The 23122-nt window shown below is 39.7% G+C and overlaps 1 protein-coding gene and 1 non-coding gene across 4 annotated transcripts; one reads left to right on the plus strand and one right to left on the minus strand.

Annotated features, from left to right (window-relative positions):
• The first annotated feature begins 3586 nt into the window (after positions 1-3586).
• On the plus strand, positions 3587-13078 carry LOC131252973 (elongator complex protein 1). 3 transcript variants are annotated; one of them, XM_058253784.1, is made up of 6 exons: positions 3587-3992; positions 6138-6473; positions 7704-10780; positions 11299-11400; positions 11502-11820; positions 12468-13078. In XM_058253784.1, exons 1-5 carry the CDS (start codon positions 3834-3836, stop codon positions 11815-11817), a joined length of 3990 nt encoding a protein of 1329 aa, XP_058109767.1. In that variant the 5' UTR covers positions 3587-3833; the 3' UTR covers positions 11818-11820; positions 12468-13078. The 3 variants fall into 3 exon arrangements, with proteins under 3 accessions (XP_058109767.1, XP_058109768.1, XP_058109769.1); XM_058253785.1 differs by having other exon boundaries at positions 12473-13078; XM_058253786.1 differs by lacking the exon at positions 3587-3992 and having other exon boundaries at positions 6371-6473; positions 7717-10780.
• A 1259-nt stretch (positions 13079-14337) lies between these two features.
• On the minus strand, positions 14338-14409 carry TRNAC-GCA (transfer RNA cysteine (anticodon GCA)). The gene has a single exon. It is a non-coding gene; the product is annotated as a tRNA-Cys (tRNA).
• Between the last annotated feature and the right edge of the window lie 8713 nt (positions 14410-23122).

The following is a 23122-nucleotide window of genomic DNA, read 5'->3' on the forward strand; positions in this document are numbered from 1 at the left end:
ATGGACTTTATCATTAATGCAAACGGTGGCTGAACTATTTTTATACATTATTCTCTCTCTATCTCTCTATTTTTTAGAAAAACTTATTTATGCTTTTTATATTTGCAACTAACTGCTCACTCATCCTTATAAAATCATTGCGACATGGGCTAGATCCAAATTTATAGCCTTAACTGCTTTGTGCTCCTAATTGTTAGGAAGGGGTAGCGGGAACCGCTAAATGATAACGAATTATGTTAAAACTATGCTACATTATGCTAAGAAAGGATAAATTAAAGATAATTTGAAAAAGTAGATAAATGTGTTTGGCATATGACCTCGAGCTCTTCTTCGTGTTCTCCTTTTATATCTTGTCAAGGTGATAAAACCCTCGCTAGGTTTCCTTTTTGATCATGAATCATTCACGTTTACATCGTGCTTTTCGGATTAGAAAATCTCTTGAACAGATTCAGAACTCTGGCTTTTAAGATATTCTTATGGCAGACGATCCCTTTGATGAAAGATGTTCATGGCCTACCAATCAGATTGATTATGAGACTGTTGATTGATCATGACATTCACCTAGTGTATCATGGCCAGAAATACAAGTTCTCTCCATGCATCTTTTATAAATACATTAAATATGTTACCTTATTAATTAGTATGTTTAATCATGATAATGTAGCGTGGAGACGGATTAGATACTAGGTTGAGTAGCGAGACTCGCTACTGAAGTGATGTCAGCAAGTTTCGTGGACCCCACTAAGATGTATGTGTTGTATCCACAGCGTCCATTTACTTGGAGATATCATTTTAAGGCATGAGCCAAAAAATGAGGCAGATTCAAAGCTTTAGTAGACACACCACAGAAAACGGAAGGGAAGATTGATGCCCACTTTTGAAACTTTCCTAATGTGCACAATGATGTTGTTTTTTTTTTTTTTAAATATTTATTTATTTAAATCAAACTGTTCAAAAGTTAACAAAGATATTAAATAAGGGAAAACACAAATATCATCTTGGTAGAAAACTTTTGTGGCTTTTAAAAGTTTTTAACGGTGGCGTCACTGGAAAGGGTCTACTGTTTTCTTTGGTGGGGTCCACTGGAGCTTTGTGTGCGACTCATTCTTTGGGAAACGGATTAGCTAGTGTAACTCACACCAGGGATGCAAATTTCCTATGAAGGGCTTTCGTAAGAAGTTCTTGCGCTGGGAACCTATGTGGGACCCACCATGATGTTTTTGATAAATCCAACATATTTATCCTCTTTTGAGCTCATTTTAGGACAAGAGGCTAGAAATAAGCTGGATCCAAGACTCGAGTGGACCTTAGTAAAGGAAAAGGTGGGTTGGAAAATTCCTACTGTTGAAACCTTCCTGAGGGTCGACAATGATGCTTACATGCCATCCATACCGTTCATAACATCATTCCTTCTAGGATGAAATGAAAACAAAAATACTAGCATGATTCAAAACTTCTATGGCCCCGTGAATATTTCAACTGTGGACGTTTAATTCTCCCCTTTTCGGCCCACTTGAGTCTTGGATCCGGATAATTTTTGGCCTCTTGTTCTAAAATGAGCTAATGAAATGGATGGACGTCATAGATTTATCAAAAACATCATTATGGGCATACATAAGTTCCCAGGCAAGCCTTTGGCAGGATATCCACGTCCCTGGCAGGCTATATAGCCACTGTATTGGGGTTAGCAAGTTCTGTGAATCAAATGATGAGGTATGTGTTATACCTAAACCCTCCATTCATATAGTGAGCTAGTCTTAAGGCTTGAGACTAAAAGTAAGACAAATCTAACTATCAAGTGGACGACACTGCAAAAAGCAGTGGGGGATTGAACGCCTAGCGTTGAAACCTTTTTCGGGGTCACAAAAGTTTTGGATCAATATGAAATTTGCTTTTATTCTTAATTCAGGTCTTTGTGACCTTACGAACAGATTGGATGGAAAATAAACATTATGGTGGGCCCTACGAATTGTTTAACCGTGAAAATCATTATCTCCGCTAGGGGTGTACATCGGGCCGAACCGAGTTGAACTGGGCTCAACCCGGCTCGGCCCAGTCACCAACCAAACCAGCCCAAACCTGGCCCCGCCTGGTCACCGGGCCAACTTGTCCAGCTCGAATCCGGTCGGTCAGCAATCGGGCGAGTTCGAGTTAAGTTTTAGAGCCACGATTTGGACGGCCTTGATATTTTGACTCTACTCCATCCACTTCATAGGAAGGGCTTTGGCAGGTAACTTGAACGGCCTTGATTTTTGAGAATGGCTTTTGTCATAGATTTTTGAGACTTTAGTTCATCTACAAAGGGACCAACGATTTGGACGGCCTGAATTGCTGTAAATGGTTAGAGTAACTGGGTAAGAATTTAGGAATATATATATATATATATATATATATATATATATATATATATATATATATATATATATAGAGAGAGAGAGAGAGAGAGAGAGAGAGAGAGAGAGAGAGAGAGAGAGAGAGGAAAATGGGCCTCGTTGTGCGGTTGGATATGATCGGATTGGATCCCGGATCGGATTGGCCAAAATCTGAACGGTCCACGTGAAGCAGCACCTCATTAAACCCTTGGGACCAATTTTTACTTTGATCCAAAACTTTGGTGGGCCATGAAAAATGAAAAGAGTTTCCTTTATTGATTTGCGTTTTTCTTTGTTATGGCCCACTAGAATTTTAGATCAGGGTGAAAATTTATCACAAGGGGTTTCATGGAATTTTGCATCACATGGACTGTTTAGATTAGACACTCATGACACGTGTGCAAAGGTGCGCACGTGCATAGGTGCATAGGGGAGCATGACTCTCTCTCTCTCTCTCTCTCTCTCTATATATATATATATATATATATATATATATATATATATATATATATATATATATATAGGCTAAGCCAGGCTAGGTCGAGTAGGGTTTCGGGCTAAGTCGAGCCGAACTAGAACCTATTCGAACTTAGTTTCGGGTCGAAGAAAATGGCCCATCCCGACCTGAACTCAGTTTGGGATCAGGCCGAATAGAGCTAGTTAATCGAGCTAGCCCGGTTAGTGTACAGCCCTAATCTCTGCTGCTATTTGTGGCATGGTCTAAATGATTTTTAGATATGATTATTTTTTTGTATATTGCTCTAAAATGATTTTTAAAAATAGATTAAAGGGGTAGATATAATAAATACGTTACCGCGGGGCATGTGACTTTGATCTCCTTTGAACCGTTCGTACAGCTGGGAGCTCGAGGAGCGCGTCAGTGGTCGTCTTCGCACGACATGTACCTACAGCAGCTATATAGCTGGTGTGTGGTACACCAGCCAATCCGCTTCCCATTCTTTGGATCCTACCTTAAAATGATTTCTCCAGATGGATGGACGGCGTGGATGCAAAACACACATCATGGTGGGGCCCACAGAGCTTGGTAACGTCGTTTCAGTAGCAGTCTCGCTAGTCAACCTGTGGCTGTTAGTAGCCAATCCGCGTCCATGTAGCGTGTGTCGATTTACTGATGCGTAGGATACATGATTGACGAATTGCGTTGCCACATGTGCGGCGAATCAGGCAAGGCAACTAAAGGCATTACCCGAGTCTTCTCCATTACGAAATTCCCCGAGTCGACTCAGAAACCGAAGGAGTTGACTCGAACGGGCTCAAAACCTAACTCAAAAACCAGATGCTCTTCAGAAGTAAAAACGACTCTCTTGCTCAAAAGCAATCGATAGAAGAACTCAAAAGAGCTCCTGCTTCAACTCCATTACTTCCACACACTCTCGAAATCTAGGGTTTTTTTTTCCCTCTTCCTCCTCTCTCTCTATCTATCTATTTGCGAAGGTCGAGATGAAGAATCTAAGGCTACTATCCGATCTTAGATTCGATCTCGAACTCCAATCCGAACAAGAACATCTCCTCTTCTCCGCAATCGATATCGAGCGAAATCGCATTTTCTTTGCTTCTTCGGAAAATTCCTTATTCGCCCTTCAGCTTCCTTCATCCCAAGTAAGTCATTTTAATTCCACAGGGCAGAAAATTAATAGAAAAGAGCAAAGAAAAAAAATTAAATAAAAGAAATAATTGTATTTTCATCTATTTCATGCGTTTGGTTGCACCAAATATCATGATATTTTGCACCGAATTAGACTGATTAATAATCAAATATCATGATATTTGGTACAAGAAAACAGTCCTTTAATTATTGGAAATACATTTACACACACGTTTGTGTCATTGCGTGGGTAACATGATTTATTTATTGTTCTAATTTTAAAGATAAGTTCATGTAATAGGAGTTATTAGGATCCTCAATCACGGGCTATCCACAGTATACTTGGGTTTTCAGTTCTGACAGGTCGGACCATGGTTCAGTGATCCAAACCGTTGGTCTGTTGCATTTCGCCATGGATGGACCATGCCCTGAAATTCTCCCAGTTTTGTTGAGCTCATGTTTTTTTTTTTTTAAATTTTAATTTTTTAATTTTATTTTTAAATTTAATTTTAATTTTTGTAAGTTGGATGGGGGCTGTTTTCGTATTTCTCTTCTTAACTGTTTATTTGTAGGCCACAAATTGTAGAGTTAAGATAGTACGCTGGGGATTTTTTATTTTTATTTTTTTGGTTTTTTGTTTTGTGTGGGCAAAGTCCATCCACTGTGGTATGCATCACACTAATGATCAGGTAGGAAATTTAGGTCTTGTTGGGAATAATCACATGTATTTGGGTCGGGTTGGAAATAATCAAATGTATTTTTGCCAAGTTAGTTTAGGGTTGAGTATAGAGGAATTTGGGTTGGGTTCAAGTTGGGCACATTGGTTTGGGTCAGATTGTGGGGTTGGGTCCTCTTGAAGTTGGGCAGGGTTCGGGTTGACCCTCAACCTGATCCAACTTACCCAAGTTGCACCCCTAATTGAAGATAATGGGAGAAAGATAACTATGAATACTTCTGAAAGATCCCTCTTCCATACCAAAACACTAGCATTGGACGTGAATGGGAACTTGTGAAGCTGAATAGATCACTTTTCGTTTCCTAGGATTTTTTTTTAAAATTTTAATTTTTTCTGTTTTTTCCCCTGAAAACATTTAAATGTATGCAATTGTAATTTACCCACATAGATGTTTAGATTTTCCGTATTGAAGGAAAGTCAATGAGTGTAATTATGCATCAATTCTAATGGTTAGATGCAGGATAATTGATTTTATTTATGTGAAATCGTGCAGTCTGATCTGTGTTTGTGATTTTACCCCTCTTTTCTGTCTGGTTGTCAGTATATCATTCTTAAATATGAAAGCAAACAGAGTTGCTTTCTATTTTCAGTACACAAGCACTCGCTGAATTTTGATTCTTTCATTACCATAAATGTTGCAAGAATATATATATATATATATATATATATATATATATATATATATATATATATATAATGGGTTGGTTGGATAAGATATGCTTTGTTTTTGCGGATAGTATGACCTCCCTTGTGAACTGTAACATAACAGCAAGATTATGATTTTAATACGGGACTATGATAAGCAATGGACGGTATAGGCCATCTTGATTTACACAGATTTTTCTTGTGATCATGTATCAGTGTTGTTTTGGCACATCTGGCAGTTGATTTTCTTAAATTGCCTACAGAGTATTATGTTCTTCAGGTGAATGGGAATATACTAGTCTCTTTTTGGAAGCCTGCTAGATTTTCACATTTATCTGGTTGACAGGATATCGTGAATCCTAATTTTCTTTTCTTTTGATCAGATCTTTACCGAATGTCGGAACATGATTTGTGTAGCCGACCCCAGTTAGTTGGGTTAAGGATTATGTGATGATAATGATGATTGTCGAGATCTTTACTAATTTCAATCAAAGTTGTATAACTCCTGTTTTAATGAGAAGAATTATAAGCATATCTAAGCTCATGTGATATTTGTATGTAAAGAATCTCAGATGATACCACTAAAAAAGGTCAGATGGTATTTGTATCAACTTGCTTCATCTTTTGTTATACTAGGTTAACAACTATTGAAGGATAGTTTTGTAGGGGTGTTATGTTTTGGTACATGAGCAGGAAGCTTATATTGAGGTTCTCATTTTCATCACACATATATTTTTTTTAAATGGACTTGTGTATTAATATATGATGTCTGTACCAGACAGAAAGGCCATGGAGCAAGACCCAGTCCTCTTTTCAGTGTGAACCCATAGATTTAGAACCTGGGGACTGCATTACAGCAATGGATTACCTCATGGAGAAGGAGGCACTTATACTGGGAACTTTGAATGGTTATCTGTTGCTGCACAATGTGGATGACAATACAACTGAAGTTGTTGGTAGAGTGGAGGATGGTGTCAAGAGTATTGCTCCTAGCCCAGATGGAGCTCTTCTTGCCATAACAGCTGGTCTTGGACAGTTGCTAGTCATGACTCATGATTGGGAAGTGCTCTATGAAACCAAACTTGATCCTCCTGAACTCAATGACATACAAAAGGTCTTCTTTGTCTTTTCTGATACATTGCTCATTCTATGTAATTGTCGAATCTAGTCTTTTACATGTAGCTGTAGCTGTTGCATTTGCTCATATGCATATCATTCTACCGATTCGTCTTTGCCGCAAAGCTGCTGCCATATAACTCGTAACTTCTTCTTCTTCTTTTTTCCCTGGAAAACACTTCCAATCTTGTTTTAAACAATAACAGTTAGAATGGAACCATAGTTTATTGAGGAATTATCAGGTCCTGATGTGTCAGGGCATAACTACCCCTGGTGCACCCAGTCTGTGTCACTGAGGTCCATGGTTAGATCAGGTGATTCAGATGAATCAGAACATTAATTTGACGAGCCCCACTGTGGATCGGGGATGCCCCAAATCTTCCAGATTGGAATCTCCTAGTCACTTGTAAACCACTAATAAAAGGTTTAGGATCTTCCAATCTGGACGAATTTTTGAGGTGTTACCATGTACAGTGGGTCCATTAGATTAACTGTCTGAATCACCAGATCATGGACCCACTTGTACAGTTGTGCTATAGAATGGGTGCATCAGGACAACTCAATTTCTGATGCATCAGAACCTGACAATTCCTCAGTTACATGAAATGTATTATGAATTTGTCCTCAAACTGTGGTGTAAGAATTTCTCTCCGCATTCGGAGGCTCTCTTTTCTGTAAAGCAGTCATCAGAGTGTCTCCTCTTTAATTTTGACAATTGAGTTTATATATATTAAAAAAGGCCACCACTGCCTGTGAATATCCATTCGTCATGCTTTCATATTCATGCATGATTTATGTGCAAATATTTCCAATTTCATTTCAAACTTCCAAGACAGTCCTGCTGGCAGTGATGAATGATTACTTGCAAGCACTTCTATTCTTGTCTCGGAGCTTCATGATGTCAGTTATAATGAAAAAATGGTTGTAGAAATTGCATGCAAGGGATTTTAATATGCATTGATCTGATTAAGCTTGTTGCCAGCCTACGGTTTCAGGTTACATGAGTGGTTCTTCCGATTTTCCATTTGCATGCATGATTTATGTGCAAATATTTCCAATTTCATTTCAAACTTCCAAGACAGTCCTGCTGGCAGTGATGAATGATTACTTGCAAGCACTTCTATTCTTGTCTCGGAGCTTCATGATGTCAGTTATAATGAAAAAAAGGTTGTAGAAATTGCATGCAAGGGATTTTAATATGCATTGATCTGATTAAGCTTGTTGCCAGCCTATGGTTTCAGGTTACATGAGTGGTTCTTCCGATTTTCCATTTGAAAGTTGTATTTCCTGGCGAGGTGACGGGAAATATTTTGCCACTCTAAGTGGAGTTCATAATTCTTCTTCCTTGCAAAAGCTTAGAATTTGGGAACGGGAATCTGGGACACTGCATGGTGCTTCAGAATCCAAGCCTTTCATGGGAGCATCTTTGGATTGGATGCCCTGTGGAGCAAAAGTGGCAGCTGCATATGACAGGAAGGGTGAGGAAAAGTGTCCTTCAATTGTTTTCTTTGAGAGGAATGGCCTAGAAAGAAGCTCATTAAGCATTGATGAGCCAATGGAAGCATCAGTTGAAATCCTCAAGTGGAATTGTGCTTCAGATCTTCTTGCTGCTGCTGTCACATGCGAAGGATATGATGCCATCAAAATCTGGTCATTTAGCAACAATCACCGGTACTTAAAACAAGAAATAAGACATTCAAAAAAGGATGGTGTGAAGTTCATGTGGGATCCAACAAGACCGTTGCAATTGATTTGTTGGACATTAGTTGGCAAGATCATTACTCACAACTTTGTGTGGACTACAGCCGTCACGGCGGACTCAACGGCGTTGGTCATTGATAATTCCAAGATACTAGTAACTCCCCTTTCTCTGTCCCTCATGCCACCCCCCATGTCTTTATTCAACCTAAAATTCCCCAGTGCTGTTCAGGACATGGCCGTCTTTTCGAAGAACTCCAAGAACCATTTGGCTGTGTCGTTGTCAGATGGTAGGCTGTCTGTTGTAGAGCTTCCGCCAATGGATACTTGGGAACAATTCGAAGGCGAGGAATTCAGTGTTGAAGCTGCTCATTCTGATATGAAGCTTGGGACCTTCAGGCACCTCATTTGGTTGGATTCACACATTCTGCTTGGTGTATCCCATCATGATATCAGGGAAAATGACTTTTCCTATCAGCAGGGGATGGAGCACTATAAAGGTTATTACTTGCAGGAGATTGAGCTTCTATGTTCAGAGAATTCTGTTCCAGGTTCAGTGACTGCTTCAGGTTGGCATGCCAAGATTTCCAAGCGTTTATCACTTGAAGAGCCGGTAATTGGTGTTGTCCCTAATCCTGTCAAAAAGTGTTCAGCTTTTGTTCAGTTTTTTGGAGGATCTGTTGTAGAATATTCTTCAACGTTGGGCACCACAGGAGCTCCAACGGAACCATTCCTCCAGAAGCTCAGTTATGGTCTTGGGTTTTCATCTTCTTGCCCTTGGATGAGTGCAGTTCCTGTTTGTGACAATGAGATGTTGAGGCCTTTGGTTTTTGGGCTCGATGACAATGGCAGGCTGCATGTTAGCGGGAAGGTGTTATGTAATAATTGCAGCAGTTTCTCATTCTATTCAAACACTACAGGAATTATGCAGCAAGCGGTTACACACTTGATTCTCACCACTAAGCGGGATTTGCTGTTCATTGTACGTATTGATGACATTTTGCTTGAAAACCCAGAAATAAAATTCGATGACTGCATCAAGAGCGGCATTAAAAGCCGGGGGGAAGAAAATAGAGACTCCATAAATATATGGGAAAGAGGTGCAAAGTTGGTTGGTATTATTCATGGAGATGAGGCAGCAATCATTTTGCAAACCTCTCGGGGTAACTTAGAATGCATCTATCCAAGAAAGCTGGTCCTTGTATCAATTGTTAATGCTTTGGTTCAGAGGCGTTTCAAAGATGCAATGCTCATGGTAAGAAGGCACCGGATAGACTTCAATGTCATCGTTGATCACTGTGGTTGGCAATCTTTTCTTCAATCAGCGGCCGAGTTTGTCAGGCAAGTCGATAATCTGACCCACATTGCTGAATTTGTTTGTTCTATAAAAAACGAAAATGTGATGGAGATGCTGTACAAGAACATCATAACCCTCCCTTGCACCAAGAACACCAGGGCTATCGGGCTTGATTCAAAGAGCAAGGTCTCTTCCATCCTGCTGGCAATCAGGAAGGCCCTTGAGGAACAAGTTCCTGAAAGTCCTGCAAGGGAGCTCTGCATATTGACCACTTTAGCTCGTAGCGAACCTCCGGCTTTAGAGGAAGCCCTGAAGAGGATAAAAGTCATTCGTGAAATGGAACTACTGGGGGTTAATGATTCCCGCACAAAATCTCACCCTTCCGCAGAAGAAGCCCTGAAGCATCTCCTGTGGTTATCAGACTCCGAGGCTGTTTATGACACTGCTCTAGGCCTTTATGATCTGAACCTTGCCGCCATTGTGGCGTTGAACTCTCAAAAGGATCCAAAGGAGTTTCTTCCTTTTCTCCAGGGATTGGAACGTATGCCACCTGTTATTATGCAGTATACGATTGACCTTAGGCTGCACAGGTATGAGAGTGCACTCAAACATGTATTTTCAGCAGGTGATGCCTATCACGAAGATTGCATGAACCTCATGAAGAATAACCCTCAGCTTTTTCCACTGGGCCTTCAACTGTTCACTGGCAGCAACATGAGGAATCAAGTACTCGAGGCATGGGGTGATCATCTCTCTGGTGAAAAGTGCTTTGAAGATGCTGCTGCAACTTATTTGTGTTGTTCCTCTTTACAGAAAGCCTTGAAGGCATATCGTGCTTGTGGTAATTGGAAAGGCGCGTTTTCAGTAGCTGGGCTCCTGAAACTTGAAAAAGAAGAGGTTCTGCAACTTGCAAATGAGCTTTGTGAAGAACTTCAAGCACTTGGGAAGCCAGCAGAGGCTGCCAGAATTGCTCTAGAGTATTCTGGAGATGTTTCTAGTGCCATTGGATATTTTGTAATTGCACGGGAGTGGGAAGAGGCTCTGAGGGTTGGGTTTTTGCACTGGAGAGAGGACTTGATCTCTGAAGTGAAGAATTCGGCCATGGAATGTGCTAACACACTGATGTGTGAGTATGAGGAAGGACTGGAGAAGGTTGGAAAGTACCTGGCCCGTTACTTAGCCGTCCGCCAGAGAAGATTGCTCCTTGCTGCGAAGCTCCAAATGGAAGACAGGTCGATGAGTGATGTTGATGATGATAATGCTTCGGAAACCAGTAGTACATTCAGTGGAATGAGTGCTTACACTGGGGGGTATGCCTCTATATTCTCGTGACATTTCTTTGCTGATCCTTTGGCTTTTCTTCTGCAGTTCATGTAGGTAGACAAGGAATGCTGCTTACAGGCGCATATGCAGTCGCAAAACCAAGCACCACATTGGCACATGTGGGGTGCATGCGTGAATGATTTTGTTTATTTATAGTCTCATTGAATGTGCCCTGACCTAAAACTCAAGCTCATGCACTCATCGAGTCATTTTTAACCTTTCATTTTCTCATACATGTGTGGCCCACCCAATGAGTGGACTGAGCTGAAGCCTGATTTTTAGGCCAGGATACACCTGATGAACAGCCAGGATATCTCATGTCTGCTATGTTAGGACATTTAGGGAACTTGTGATTGGCGTCTGTATATGTGGTATGCAAGCAGTATTCGTCTTACACAAATTTTCCATCAGTGGATTCCTTAAAGTGCAGCATGACTGGCCTATGCATCTTGAAGCTATTTGTGTTATTTCCACGTGTATTTAAGTAGTCCTGCTGTTTGAACAGGACGGGAAAGGGTTCCCGTGCTTCCGTCATCTCAAGTACAACCAGCAAGGCAAGAGGGACGAGACGTCAACGGAATAGGGGAGGAAAAATCCGTGCCGGCAGGTACACACTATGATGTTCATTCCTGTTTGGCAGTTTTTGCAACTGCATTTTCCACGGTCCCAATCTTACTCTTGCCTCCCATATAATATATAACATGGCAGCCCTGGTGAGGAGATGGCTCTAGTAGAGCATTTGAAAGGCATGTCTTTAACTGTTGGAGCACAGCGCGAGCTTAAATCCCTCATACATGCTCTTGTGATGCTCGGCAAGGAAGAAACTGCCAGGAAGCTGCAAAGGGTGGGAGAGAACTTTGAATTGTCTCAACGGGCTGCTGTAAAGCTGGCTGAAGATACAATGTCCGATGAAAAGATTGATGAAAACACCCATACTTTGGAGCATTACATACAGAAAGTAAGAGGCGAAGGGCTCTGTTCCGAGGCTCTCTCTTGGCAGTCTAAAGTATTACTTCCTCCTTAAGAGGTAATTTTTACAGTTAGCAATCATCCTTTGGTAATCTAATCACGTCAGAGTTCAACTTGCATGTTCCCAAACACAGTGTGCAACATACAAGCCGCTTATCAGGCAGGCCACGGGCCTCAGCATGTGCATGATCTAGCCCAAAAGTCATGCCGGTCTTCTTGTCAAGTACTACTTCCGGCACATGTTGGATAATGGACCATCTATCCCATTTGTTTCACTGTTGATTTTCTTGCTGAATGTCGGGCCTGGGCTCATCCCCCAAAATTTATGCCGGTCCCCTTATCAGGCAGTGCTGACGCATGTTGAATGGACTGTTGGTGGGGTTTCTTTGTCCATTTTCTTGCTACATATGGGACCCACTTGATGGGTGGACCGGTCAGATTTTTAGGCCTGATCATCTACATAGTGGGAACCACCTGATGAACAGCTTGGATGCTGCACATGGCACATGTTGGCATTTGTGCCTACCTGTAGGTGTGGGTGGGATCATCAAACCTCGTACACAATAGATGCATGCATGAATGGATATTTGTATGCACACATGCATGCATCTACATTCTTGCATGAATGTACGTTTGTGCTTGTTGTGCAGCACTTCGAGATTGTCTGTGCTTTAAAGTGATTTTATTTTCATGGTTGTATATTAGAACAGTGGAACTTGGCGAGCTGTGGCTGCGAACGCATAGGTGATCACGATCAGAGTATGGAGGAAGTGGGACAAATTCAGCTAATTAGGGAATTTTTGCCCCAAGTTAAATGGATGTGGGTTTTTCAAATTTTGTATCAGTTTCTCAAGTAATCTATTCTAGTTTAAATAAACTTAGCAATGGTCCGCATTCAACATGCACGTGTGTCCCACTAGATGAGTGGACCAGCCTGAATTTTGCTCCAGGGTCTGCAAAGTATGGCCCACTTTATGCTTGGCTTGGATGTCCCACATTAACATCCTCTAGGGCTGTTATTGCAAGACCTAGGCTCTCTCTCTCTCTCTCTCTCTCTCTCTCTCTCTCTCTCTCTCTCTCTCTCTCTCTGTTTTTTTTAATTTTTATTTTAATTTTAATTTTTTTATTTTTAATTTGAAGGTTTGGCCATGGCCTGGCCTCTGCTCGGCAACCCTAGCGACAGCGTTTGTTATGGCGGCACAATCAATTGCTACCTTGTATTGTTGGGTGTTATAGTGAGGCTCATTTCTTAGAATATGTACAGCATATATTATTATTGTTGGTAGATAAGGGGATGTTTGGCATTCCTATTCTGATGCGTTTTTTTGCATGATAGAACCGTGAAGCTGTGCTTATTGTAGCATTGGAACTCAAATTTGAATTTTAAGTTATTTCATACGAAGTTAAATTAAAAAAATTCCAATTCCAGTTCAAGGCAAATGTGCGTTATAACACTCTTTTACATCTTATATCATCATGAACATCAGCAAATATACATGGACTCGAAAAGGCAAAAATCTCATTTAGAGAGATTCGGGCAACATTTCCAGCGTACTTTGTCTCTATCTCACGCATTACACATTTATTTTAACTGTGTAATCGGGAAGAGCTCGCATATAAGTAGGGCTGTCAATGTGCCTAGGAAATGCAAAATTTTGAATAGGCACGACCCAAACCTTTCCCAGAAGCTAGGTAGGGCCACTGTGATGTTCGTGAGAAATCCATCTATCTGTTTTACCAAATGATGTTCGGACACGGGCCCAACAATGAAACAGTGAGGATTGAATGTCCACCGTTGAACCATTCGTAGAACCAAGGAAGTTTAGGATGATGTTAAGGTTTTTGTGTTTTCATTTCATAGATATGACCTTATGAAGGGTACGAATTCAATGGTAGGAATTTTCCTTCCCACCTTTTCCTGTGGTGCGGTCCACTTGAGTTTTGTATCTGCCTTATGTTTGGCCAGTGTCTTAACATGATCAGGCAAAATGGATGGATGGACAGGTTGGATTTCTCGCGAACATCACACCACGTTAGATGGGAAATGGTTCTAAAAACACACCAATCGCATGATCCAAGCCATCCAATCAATGCCCTTCAGATAGAAAATAAGCGTTCAACGGGTGATGCTGGATGGTACAAAAGATAAGGACTTCTAGATGGAAGGCCACGATTTATAAATCTATCGACTAAACATTAAGGTAAGGCCTGGTAAGTGGATGGTAATGATTATAAATCTCTCTGTCAAAAGGCATACAAGATGGGTGGTCATGATCATAGATCTCTCAGATAAAAGGCATACAAGATGGGTGGTCATGACTATAGATCTTTCAGGTTAAAGGCATACAAGATGGATGGTGCAAAAGAAGCCACGTGGACAAATGGAGAAATAAAGATGGAAAAAAAATAAAAAAATAACATAGATCTCTCAGATAAAAGGCATACAAGATGGGTGGTCATGACTATAGATCTTTCAGGTTAAAGGCATACAAGATGGATGGTGCAAAAGAAGCCACGTGGACAAATGGAGAAATAAAGATGGAAAAAAAATAAAAAATAAAAAATAAAATTAAGAAGGGCCCAACCGGGTTCGAACCGGTGACCTCTTGATCTGCAGTCAAATGCTCTACCACTGAGCTATGGACCCAATTCGTGAACGATAATGGTTTATTTTATTTATAACGTATTTAAAAATATGAGAACAAAAAATGGGAAAAAAATTAAAAATAAAGAGATGGGTAATGTTAGGTGGGAAATTTTCCATTTATTAAATGGCTAGATGGTCCAAATCAAGGCAATTTTTGATAGTGTCTAATCAACGGCCCAGCCTGCACGATGCATGGTTCGGATAATCATACACAAGCCACGTGTACGGTGCATGATATAGAGGCAGGAGAAATCCAATGCATCTTGTTGCATTGGATCTCTTTCCATTCTTTATACATCCCATCTTTCAATTCAACGTCCATTACCATTGTACATGTAATGGCATGATCAAAACGATTCGGATCGTTCATCCGGTGGGCCAAAATACTAAACGTATATGTTCAGGTGCCTATTCCGTTTTGAGATTCCACCATATGATGGTGGCATGTGTGAGATCCAAGTTGTGGGCCTGATGGGCCCCCACCGTTTATTTGTTGCACCCGAAAATGGGCCATTCTACGCATCATGTGGGCCACACGTACGTCAAAATGGACAGTTATACAAAAGACAAACTTTGATACTCTGGCAGAGTGTGATGGATGATACTCGGGCAGTTAAAAATTACACAGAAATTGCGTAAGTTGCGTATAAGTAATTCAAATTTGAACTGTACAAATTATGGGTCCCTGGTTAGATGTGCCTACCCTTTTTTATATCATCTTACCGTTGGATTGGGTGACATTTATTGGACGGTTAAAATTGAAAAATATCCAATGCTCCTATTTCAACAATCAAGTGTCCACAACTCAGAGGTTAGGATCCTTCAACCTACCTGATTTTGGGAACGTGATTTAGAGACGGTGGGTCCCACACTTTAGTCGGTTTAATATGAGCAATTGAATGACACGTGTACAAGTTCTCAGTGCCTGCGTATCAAGGACAGTACTCTGCCAGAGTATAAATCTCCTGCTCCAAATTTCAGGCACACGTGTAGTGTGGCCCATCTGATGATCAACTGGCCCCACATTTGGGTCATTGAACATAGATGGCTAGACCATTCGGTGAACCGCTCCAAACTCGCAATTAAATGCGATGTTGCCACGTGTAGGGATAGTAACTTTGGACGGCTTGTCTTGTCTGCGGCCATAACATCCTCTTGATTTGAATGTTAACCGTTCTTTTAAAGATCACATATTGGACCGTCATTATCTCATCTTGGTGTAATTTTTGAACTACAGCCAATCCATCCAAGGACCCAATGTACGGACGGATGGGATAATCAAACCATCCACTGTGTACGCATGGAAGTGCGTGCCAACCTAGCGTGTATGCAGGACATCCCAGCCGTGTATCACGTGGGACCCACAATAGAGATCATCTGACCGAAAAGTTAGGCCGGTCAAATGTCAGGTGGGCCATCCGAAGTCTAAACTAGAGGCATCGCCTGACAAACGGCTCGGATGTCCTACACGTGACAGGGTAGCACGTGCGTCAGAGTGTCCAGGATCGCATGCTGTTTTCAAGCCTCTGTTTACGGCAGCGGCTTCGGTGGATCTCCGGATCCCACGAGGTCCGTAGATACCTGACTGTGTGGCCCACCTTGATGTATTTTCCTTACATCCGTGCTGTCCATTCGTTTTGGAAGATCATTTTAGAGCATAAACTAAAAAAATAAGCAGATCCAAATCTCAGGCGAACCACACCACAGGAAACAGTGGTGGATGATCATTAAAAACTTTTCAGCGCGACAAAGGTTTTGGATCAAGCTGATGTTTGTGTGGTCCATTTATCTAGGTTTTTGTGATCTTATCAGTAGGTTGGATGATAAATAAATATTCCGGTGGCTCTAAGAAGTTTTTAATGGTGAGTATTCAGTCACCATTATTCCATATGGTGTGGTCCACCTAAGATTTGGATATCTTTATTTTTTTTGATCATGCCCTAAAATAATCTTTCAAAACGGATGAGCAGCACAGATGTAATGTACATACATTAAGGTGGGCCCACAGTCAGGGATGGATATGGTATACACCGATGCCGCGCTCTCTTTTAACGTACCCGTTGGTACCACATGCGTGTGGTCCAATATCAAGACATGAGGCAAAAGAGAAGCCTGGTGTAGGATGACGCAGCACGGTTGGTAATGTGTTGACGTGTCAAAGCTACGTGGAACTCACCCTGTTGCATGTGTTACATCCACACCGTCCATCCATTTTGCCAGATCATTTTAGGGTATAAGCCCAAAAATGACGCATATCCAAAGCTCAAGTGGACCACAAAGGAAACAGTAGGGATTGAATGCCTAACATTGAAAACTCCTTAAGAGGCTATGAAAGTTATATTTATGTTTTCCCATGCTGAACGTGTGTGAACTCATGAACATGTTAGATGGCAAATAAATGTCACGGTGGACTCTACGAAGGTTTCATCGGGTTAGTCACTTGAGTTTTAGATCTCTCTCATTTTTTGGCTCATGCCCTAAAATAATTGCAGTGTAGATATAATCTATACATCATGGGTCCGATGAACTTAAATCAATGCTATCTATTTTATGAGCTAAATATATGCATATGGTTTTCCACTTTCTAGTTTATCATGTATTAATTGTACCAAAGAGTTTATATGGGAAAGAGAGTGAGTTATACACTGCCCTAATAAGAACTCAAAATAATAACAAAAATCTTTCGGTTGTATATTATCTTATCTCATTTGCATGTATATTACAATATCTCATAAATGCTTATAGATATAAAAGTAAATGTCTCTATAATATTTAATTTCAACAACAACTTGAACCAAACACTAAGACTTCATGAAAAAATAATGTAAATTTTATGTATGAAATCATTAATGATGGATTTTGACCATTAGCGCGTTGATAACGGATCGCTACGATCACCGGAGCGGATAATGGGTCTGACAGATGATGAAAAAGCCGATCACTAGCGAATTAATGATTAATGTGATAAATAAATCATTCACAAAGATGCATAAATACATGCAATTATAATGCACACACGTCCAATTCTAGTGAGAAAGTATCTCATAGGCCCATATCCAACAGGGTTTTAGATGGTCTATTTCGATGCTGACTCACACACCGAATCCGACTCTATCAAGTCCGAGTCGACTGGGATGAGTCATCCATTCATGTGCAACCTAGTCAAGTTTATAACCCTATAAATATAACATGCCTCCAGAGTACGAAGATATCAACATCCCTACATCAGAAAATCAACATTTCCCATCTCTTCTCTTAGTGGGCCATCTGGGTAGAGTGGGCCCACAAACATGTGACCTTGTTTAAGTGCACCTAAATGCATTAAAAGTGCAACCAAAGTGGGAATAGATATTGAAACCCACTTTAACTGATCAATCCACCCATCCTTCTATTTATGAGAAACAGTCTGATACTCTGGTAGAGCATGATGGATGATACACCGTCAGTCAGAAATTACATACATAGCATACAAATAATTCGAACTAAACCATAGAAATTATGGGCACCAGTTTAGATGCACTGTGAACGAAAAAATTTACTCTCATTTGGTTGTCTAAATATTAGATTGATGGATATTTATTGGACAGTTAAAAAATGAAAAATACTCGGTGGCCTTATTTTAGAAAAACGAGTTTTGATCAATGAAAGGTTTGTATAATTCAAACCATCTGATCTTTGGACCAGAAATTGTAAAAGTGGGTCCCACAATTTAGTCAGTTTCATTTGAATTAACATATACCATGTGTACCATTTCTAAGTACTAACCAACATATCAAGCATGGCAGGCAGCTAGGGTATCCCATAACTCCCCTTTATTTATTGTGGCAACCACTCTAGTTATGGTACAATTAGGACACAGGTTGACGAGATTTTGAAAATCTCACGATAATATGAGGTAATCTTGATTAATTGTTATTATTGCATAATATTGTGAGATTTTCAGAATTTTGGTAGTTGCTATTTTTTTTATGATTTTATTATGAAATTATTACAATTTAGTCAAAAATTTATTTAGAAGCTGATTCAGGTTATATTTTTATAATCATTATTTAAAAAAAATAATTTTAAAAAATATTTCTAAATATTCTATTTTCAGTGATATTTTCCAATAATATCTTGAGAAATATATCAAAATTTGAAAATCTCTGGAGAAAATTTCAGGTAGATTGATATCCTTCATGGGCTATTACAGTAGTATTTAGGTGCATTTGGATTGCAAGTTACTTAAGATAAGCTATTTATGTCTCAAGTAACTTATCTTAGCTTTTACTTATTAGCGTGAAGCAGTTAGGTAATTTCCAGGGAAAAAAGTTACTTACAATTAATCTTAAACCAAACATATGTATCCCAAATTAGTTACATATCTATTGTTGTAAGGAGAAAAGTAACGTTCTTAGTGGTTATCCAAACGAGTCCTTAATTAGCGCTTATTGATGTAAAAGTGTTATATTTATGATTTTACAACATTTATTTAAACAAGTAATTAGGAACATAATTTATAGTTAAACGGTAACATAATAAGAGATATATAAATGAATTTGTAATCATTATATTTTTATATTATATTATGGTGGAAATATTTCATTCAAACATAAAATTCAATATATTTTTCAATTAATTTAGCATTCTAATAATGTAAAAATATCGTCATTATGTTTTACCAGACCTATCCTTATATATGAACTATTAGTCAAATTTTTATATTTTAATAGATATGTATTGTAATTTGTAATTATTATACTTGTATAATACATTACAAGATGTAATTTAGAAATTTTTTTTTTTATTGTTTAGAAGTTAGGATTGTTCAGGTAATATGATTTTTAGATGATGACCTATCCATAATAATGTTTTTACTTTGGACAACTGAAACTTACCATACACCAGTCTATGAAGTCATGAATGCTTACGGAAGAAAATGTAGGCCCAAACCTTCACTTTGACATGTGGCCCACCTAATGATATGAACCTAATTTTTAGCTCGTCTGGTCAACATGGTAGGGTGAATGTGTTGGGGGGTTTGAATATCATAGGCACATCATGTTTGCCCCACAATACCTGACTCCACCAGGGCTGCCAATGAAATGGAGCCTAATGTTGTCTTAGCCCTGATTTTGAGCCATTAGGCTGGAGCGTGGCTTCCATGGATCTCCGGATCCACCGTGGGTGGGACCCTTGACTGTGGGGCCCACTGTGATGTATGTGACTACATCCACGCCGTCCATCTGTATTGAAAGCTCATTTGAGGGCATGATCCAAAACATGAAGCAGATCTAAATCCCAGATAGACCATAGTAGAGGAAATAGCGGTGATTGACTATTAAAAACTTCTCGTGGGCCACAAAAGCTTTGGATCAAGATGATATTTGTGTGGTCTCTTCGTCTAGGTTGGATGGAAAATAACCATTCCGGTGGAATTTATGAAGTTTTTAATGGTGAGGATTCAATCACGACTGTTTCCTGTGGTGTGTTCCACCTAAGATTTTAATCAGCTTCATTTTTTGGATCATGCCCCAAAATAAGTGTTCAAAATGGTTGGACGGTGTCGTCACATACATCACTGTGAGCCCCATAGTTAAGAGTCCCATCCACCTTGATGGGGGTCTCACCTAATCCGCTCCAATAATTAGGTCGAGCCTAGGGGTGTACATCAAGTTGAACTGAGTTGAGCTGAGGCCAGCTCAACTCGGCTCGGACACTAGCTGACCTCAGCTTGAACACGGCTCGACTCGGTCCTCGAGCCTGATTGGCTAGCTCGGCTCGGTTTGGTCAGCAGCTCAGGCCAGCTTTGGCTGAGTTCGAGCCAAGATCGAGCCCAGTTCGCCATTGAGGCATTTTCACAAACACCTAGACTACACCTTCCAAATCCCACTGTATTTGAGATAGCAGCAATGGTTTTACAGCTATTTTATCAAACACCTTCTAAGCAACATAAAAATCAAGAAAAAAAGGGTGTTGGTTTTAGATACGTACCTTCCTTGCCACCAGCCGCACTTCTTTGAGTCATTTCATCAAACACTTGGTGAGCAACATCAATATCAAAGTAACCGAGTCACTAAACTGGTTTGATTCGAGCTGGGTTTGATCCGAGTCAAGTTGAGTTGGGGCCAGCTTGAACTCAGCTCGAACTCATTTTCAAGCTCAAAAAAATTAGCTCGACTCAGCTTGAACTCAGCTTCAAACTAAGTTGAATTGAGATTTTTCGAGTCGAGTCGAGTGAGCTAACCAAGTTAGCTCAGTTCGTATATGCCCTTAGTCGAGCCTAGTCAAATTATCTCATTTTCTAGCCTATTCTTAGCCCATTTATGATTGGGTTTAATAAAAAATGGCAAATGACTAAAAAAGAAGATGATAATTAGGAGGTTTTTATCTTCTTTTTTTTGTGCACCACAAGTGGCAAAACTGGCGGGAGCTTTGAGTGGCCACCATGATGTATGAGTCTTACTTACACCTTCCATCCATTTTTTGGTATCATTTTAGGATATAACCTAAAAAATGAGGTAGATCCAAGGCTCAAGTGGACCACACCACATGAAGTAGCGGTGATAATGATTCTCACCGTTGAAACTTTTCTAGGGCCCACAGTGATGTTTATTTTCCATCCAACTTATTCATAAAGTTGTATAAACTTGGATGAAGATAAAACACAAATATCAGCTCCATCCACAACTTCTGCCGGCTATAAGAAGGTTTCAATGTAAGAGTTTAATTTCCATTTTCCAGTCCACTTGAGCCTTGGCAATGCCTCATTTTTAGGCTTACGTTGTAAAATGGTATATATATATTTTTTTTGAAAAAAAAGTGAATGAAAGGTGTGGATAAGACCCATACATCACGGCGGCCACTCTTAGCTCTTGCGCCATCCCAGCTCGAGAGGGCGGGGTAGTACGCAATCCGCGTCCCATCATCAGAAAAACCGTGACTCCATTTAAATCATTTAAGGTTGTCAATGCGAGGGTTGGATAGGGTTGAATTAGGTTGGGATTTTAAATGTACCGGTTGCCCAGCTAGGCTCCTTGAAAGCCAACCACCACTTTTTCAAGAAAAATGACAAATAATATAAAACTATTCGTGTTTGGTCCGTGGAACTTGGCATTGAATTGTATTAGATAGAATTAACATCACGGTGTTGTGTTTGGAAATACCATGGTATTGTAGCCATCTAATCCCATGTTTAGTGGTGAACTATGGAATTGTAATCAATGGATCAAATTCACAAACAGACGTAGTTGACTTGTACACATATAAAACCAGAATGCCATGTGTAAATGGCATGTATAAATGCATGACATGAATAAATGCATGCATCAATGTAGGGCCCACATGTGTAATGGATTTTGAAATCCATAGAAATCTTCAAGGGACCAAATGCGATTCCACGGGAATTAATGCAATTCCGTCCCACCTAATCCCAACCTTTCCCATCCCCTCCAAGCCGGATGGAAATGCACAGGATCAAATACAATTCTAACCCACCTAATCCCATCTAATACTCTCTGCCAAAGGTCTCCCTAAATTCACATGTGGCCCACCTAATGACTAGATCAACCTGATTTTTGGGTGATGTGCTCATGGAGCCATTATACGCAGGAAAAAAAAAAAATCATAAGGTTTGATGTCATACACATGTGGCAGCGCCACAATGTTTTGGAGCACAGCTTGGCTATGACCGAAAGATGTGGGTAGGACCTTGACCATACCACCTTGATGTAAAAATCCATTTTACTAATTTATTTTAGGGCATGGTCCAAAAATGAAGTAGATATGAATTTTAAAAGTCGTTGTATCCTGAAGGTCGATTACTTTGGAAACCTGTTGCACTTGGGACGCTATTCAAGGGGAGCAAATTCGATTTCAAGCCGAGTGACTCAATCACGCCTCGACTCAATTCAATAGGTTCTTCTTTCTCAAAATTTTATTTTCCTTTTTTGGTTCTCGATTTTAATAGTCTATTTAATTCAACCAAATATTTCAACAATCTTGAAATCGAATTTGTTGAATTACATAGACTATGGCTACAGTAACAGTAAATGCTTCTGCTGAGTTAGCCAAAATCGAACCGTTCGCTGGACAATCATTTAAACGGTGGAAACAGAAACTGATGTTCGCTCTGATCACCCTAAAAGTTTCATACATTTTATCTGAATCATTTACTATTGATCCAGCAAATCAAACTGAAATAGCAAATGAAAATAATTGTAAAAACTATATTCTAAACTCTTTATCTAACGAACTATATGATATGTATGCTTCTTATGTGTCTGCTAAAGACATATGGACTGCTTTGGAAAAGAAATACATATTAGAAGACGCAGGTGCTAAGAAACATGCAATTGCTAATTTCCTTCATTATGAAATAACAGACGATACACTTGTCACAAATTAGATTCACGATTTTCAAAGTCTAGTTCACGAACTATCGACAGAAGGAATTAAGTTGGATAAAGTATTTCTGTCAGGAGCGCTAATAGAAAAGCTACCGCCCTCTTGGAAAGAATATAATAATAGAATGAAACATAAAAGAATGGTATTTCTTTGAAAACCACTATCGTACACATACGAATAGAGGAGGCCAATAGATCAAGGACCAAAAATAAAATGAAAATGAGATAGATTCAAAGGCGAATCTTGTGGAATCAAGTCGGAAAAATAAAAAAAAAATGGACAAATGTCATAACTGTGGCAAACCTGGACATTACGCAAATGAATGTAA

The sequence above is a fragment of the Magnolia sinica genome, chromosome 8 (genome assembly GCF_029962835.1).
Source record: "Magnolia sinica isolate HGM2019 chromosome 8, MsV1, whole genome shotgun sequence".
NCBI classification, from domain to species: Eukaryota; Viridiplantae; Streptophyta; class Magnoliopsida; order Magnoliales; family Magnoliaceae; genus Magnolia; species Magnolia sinica.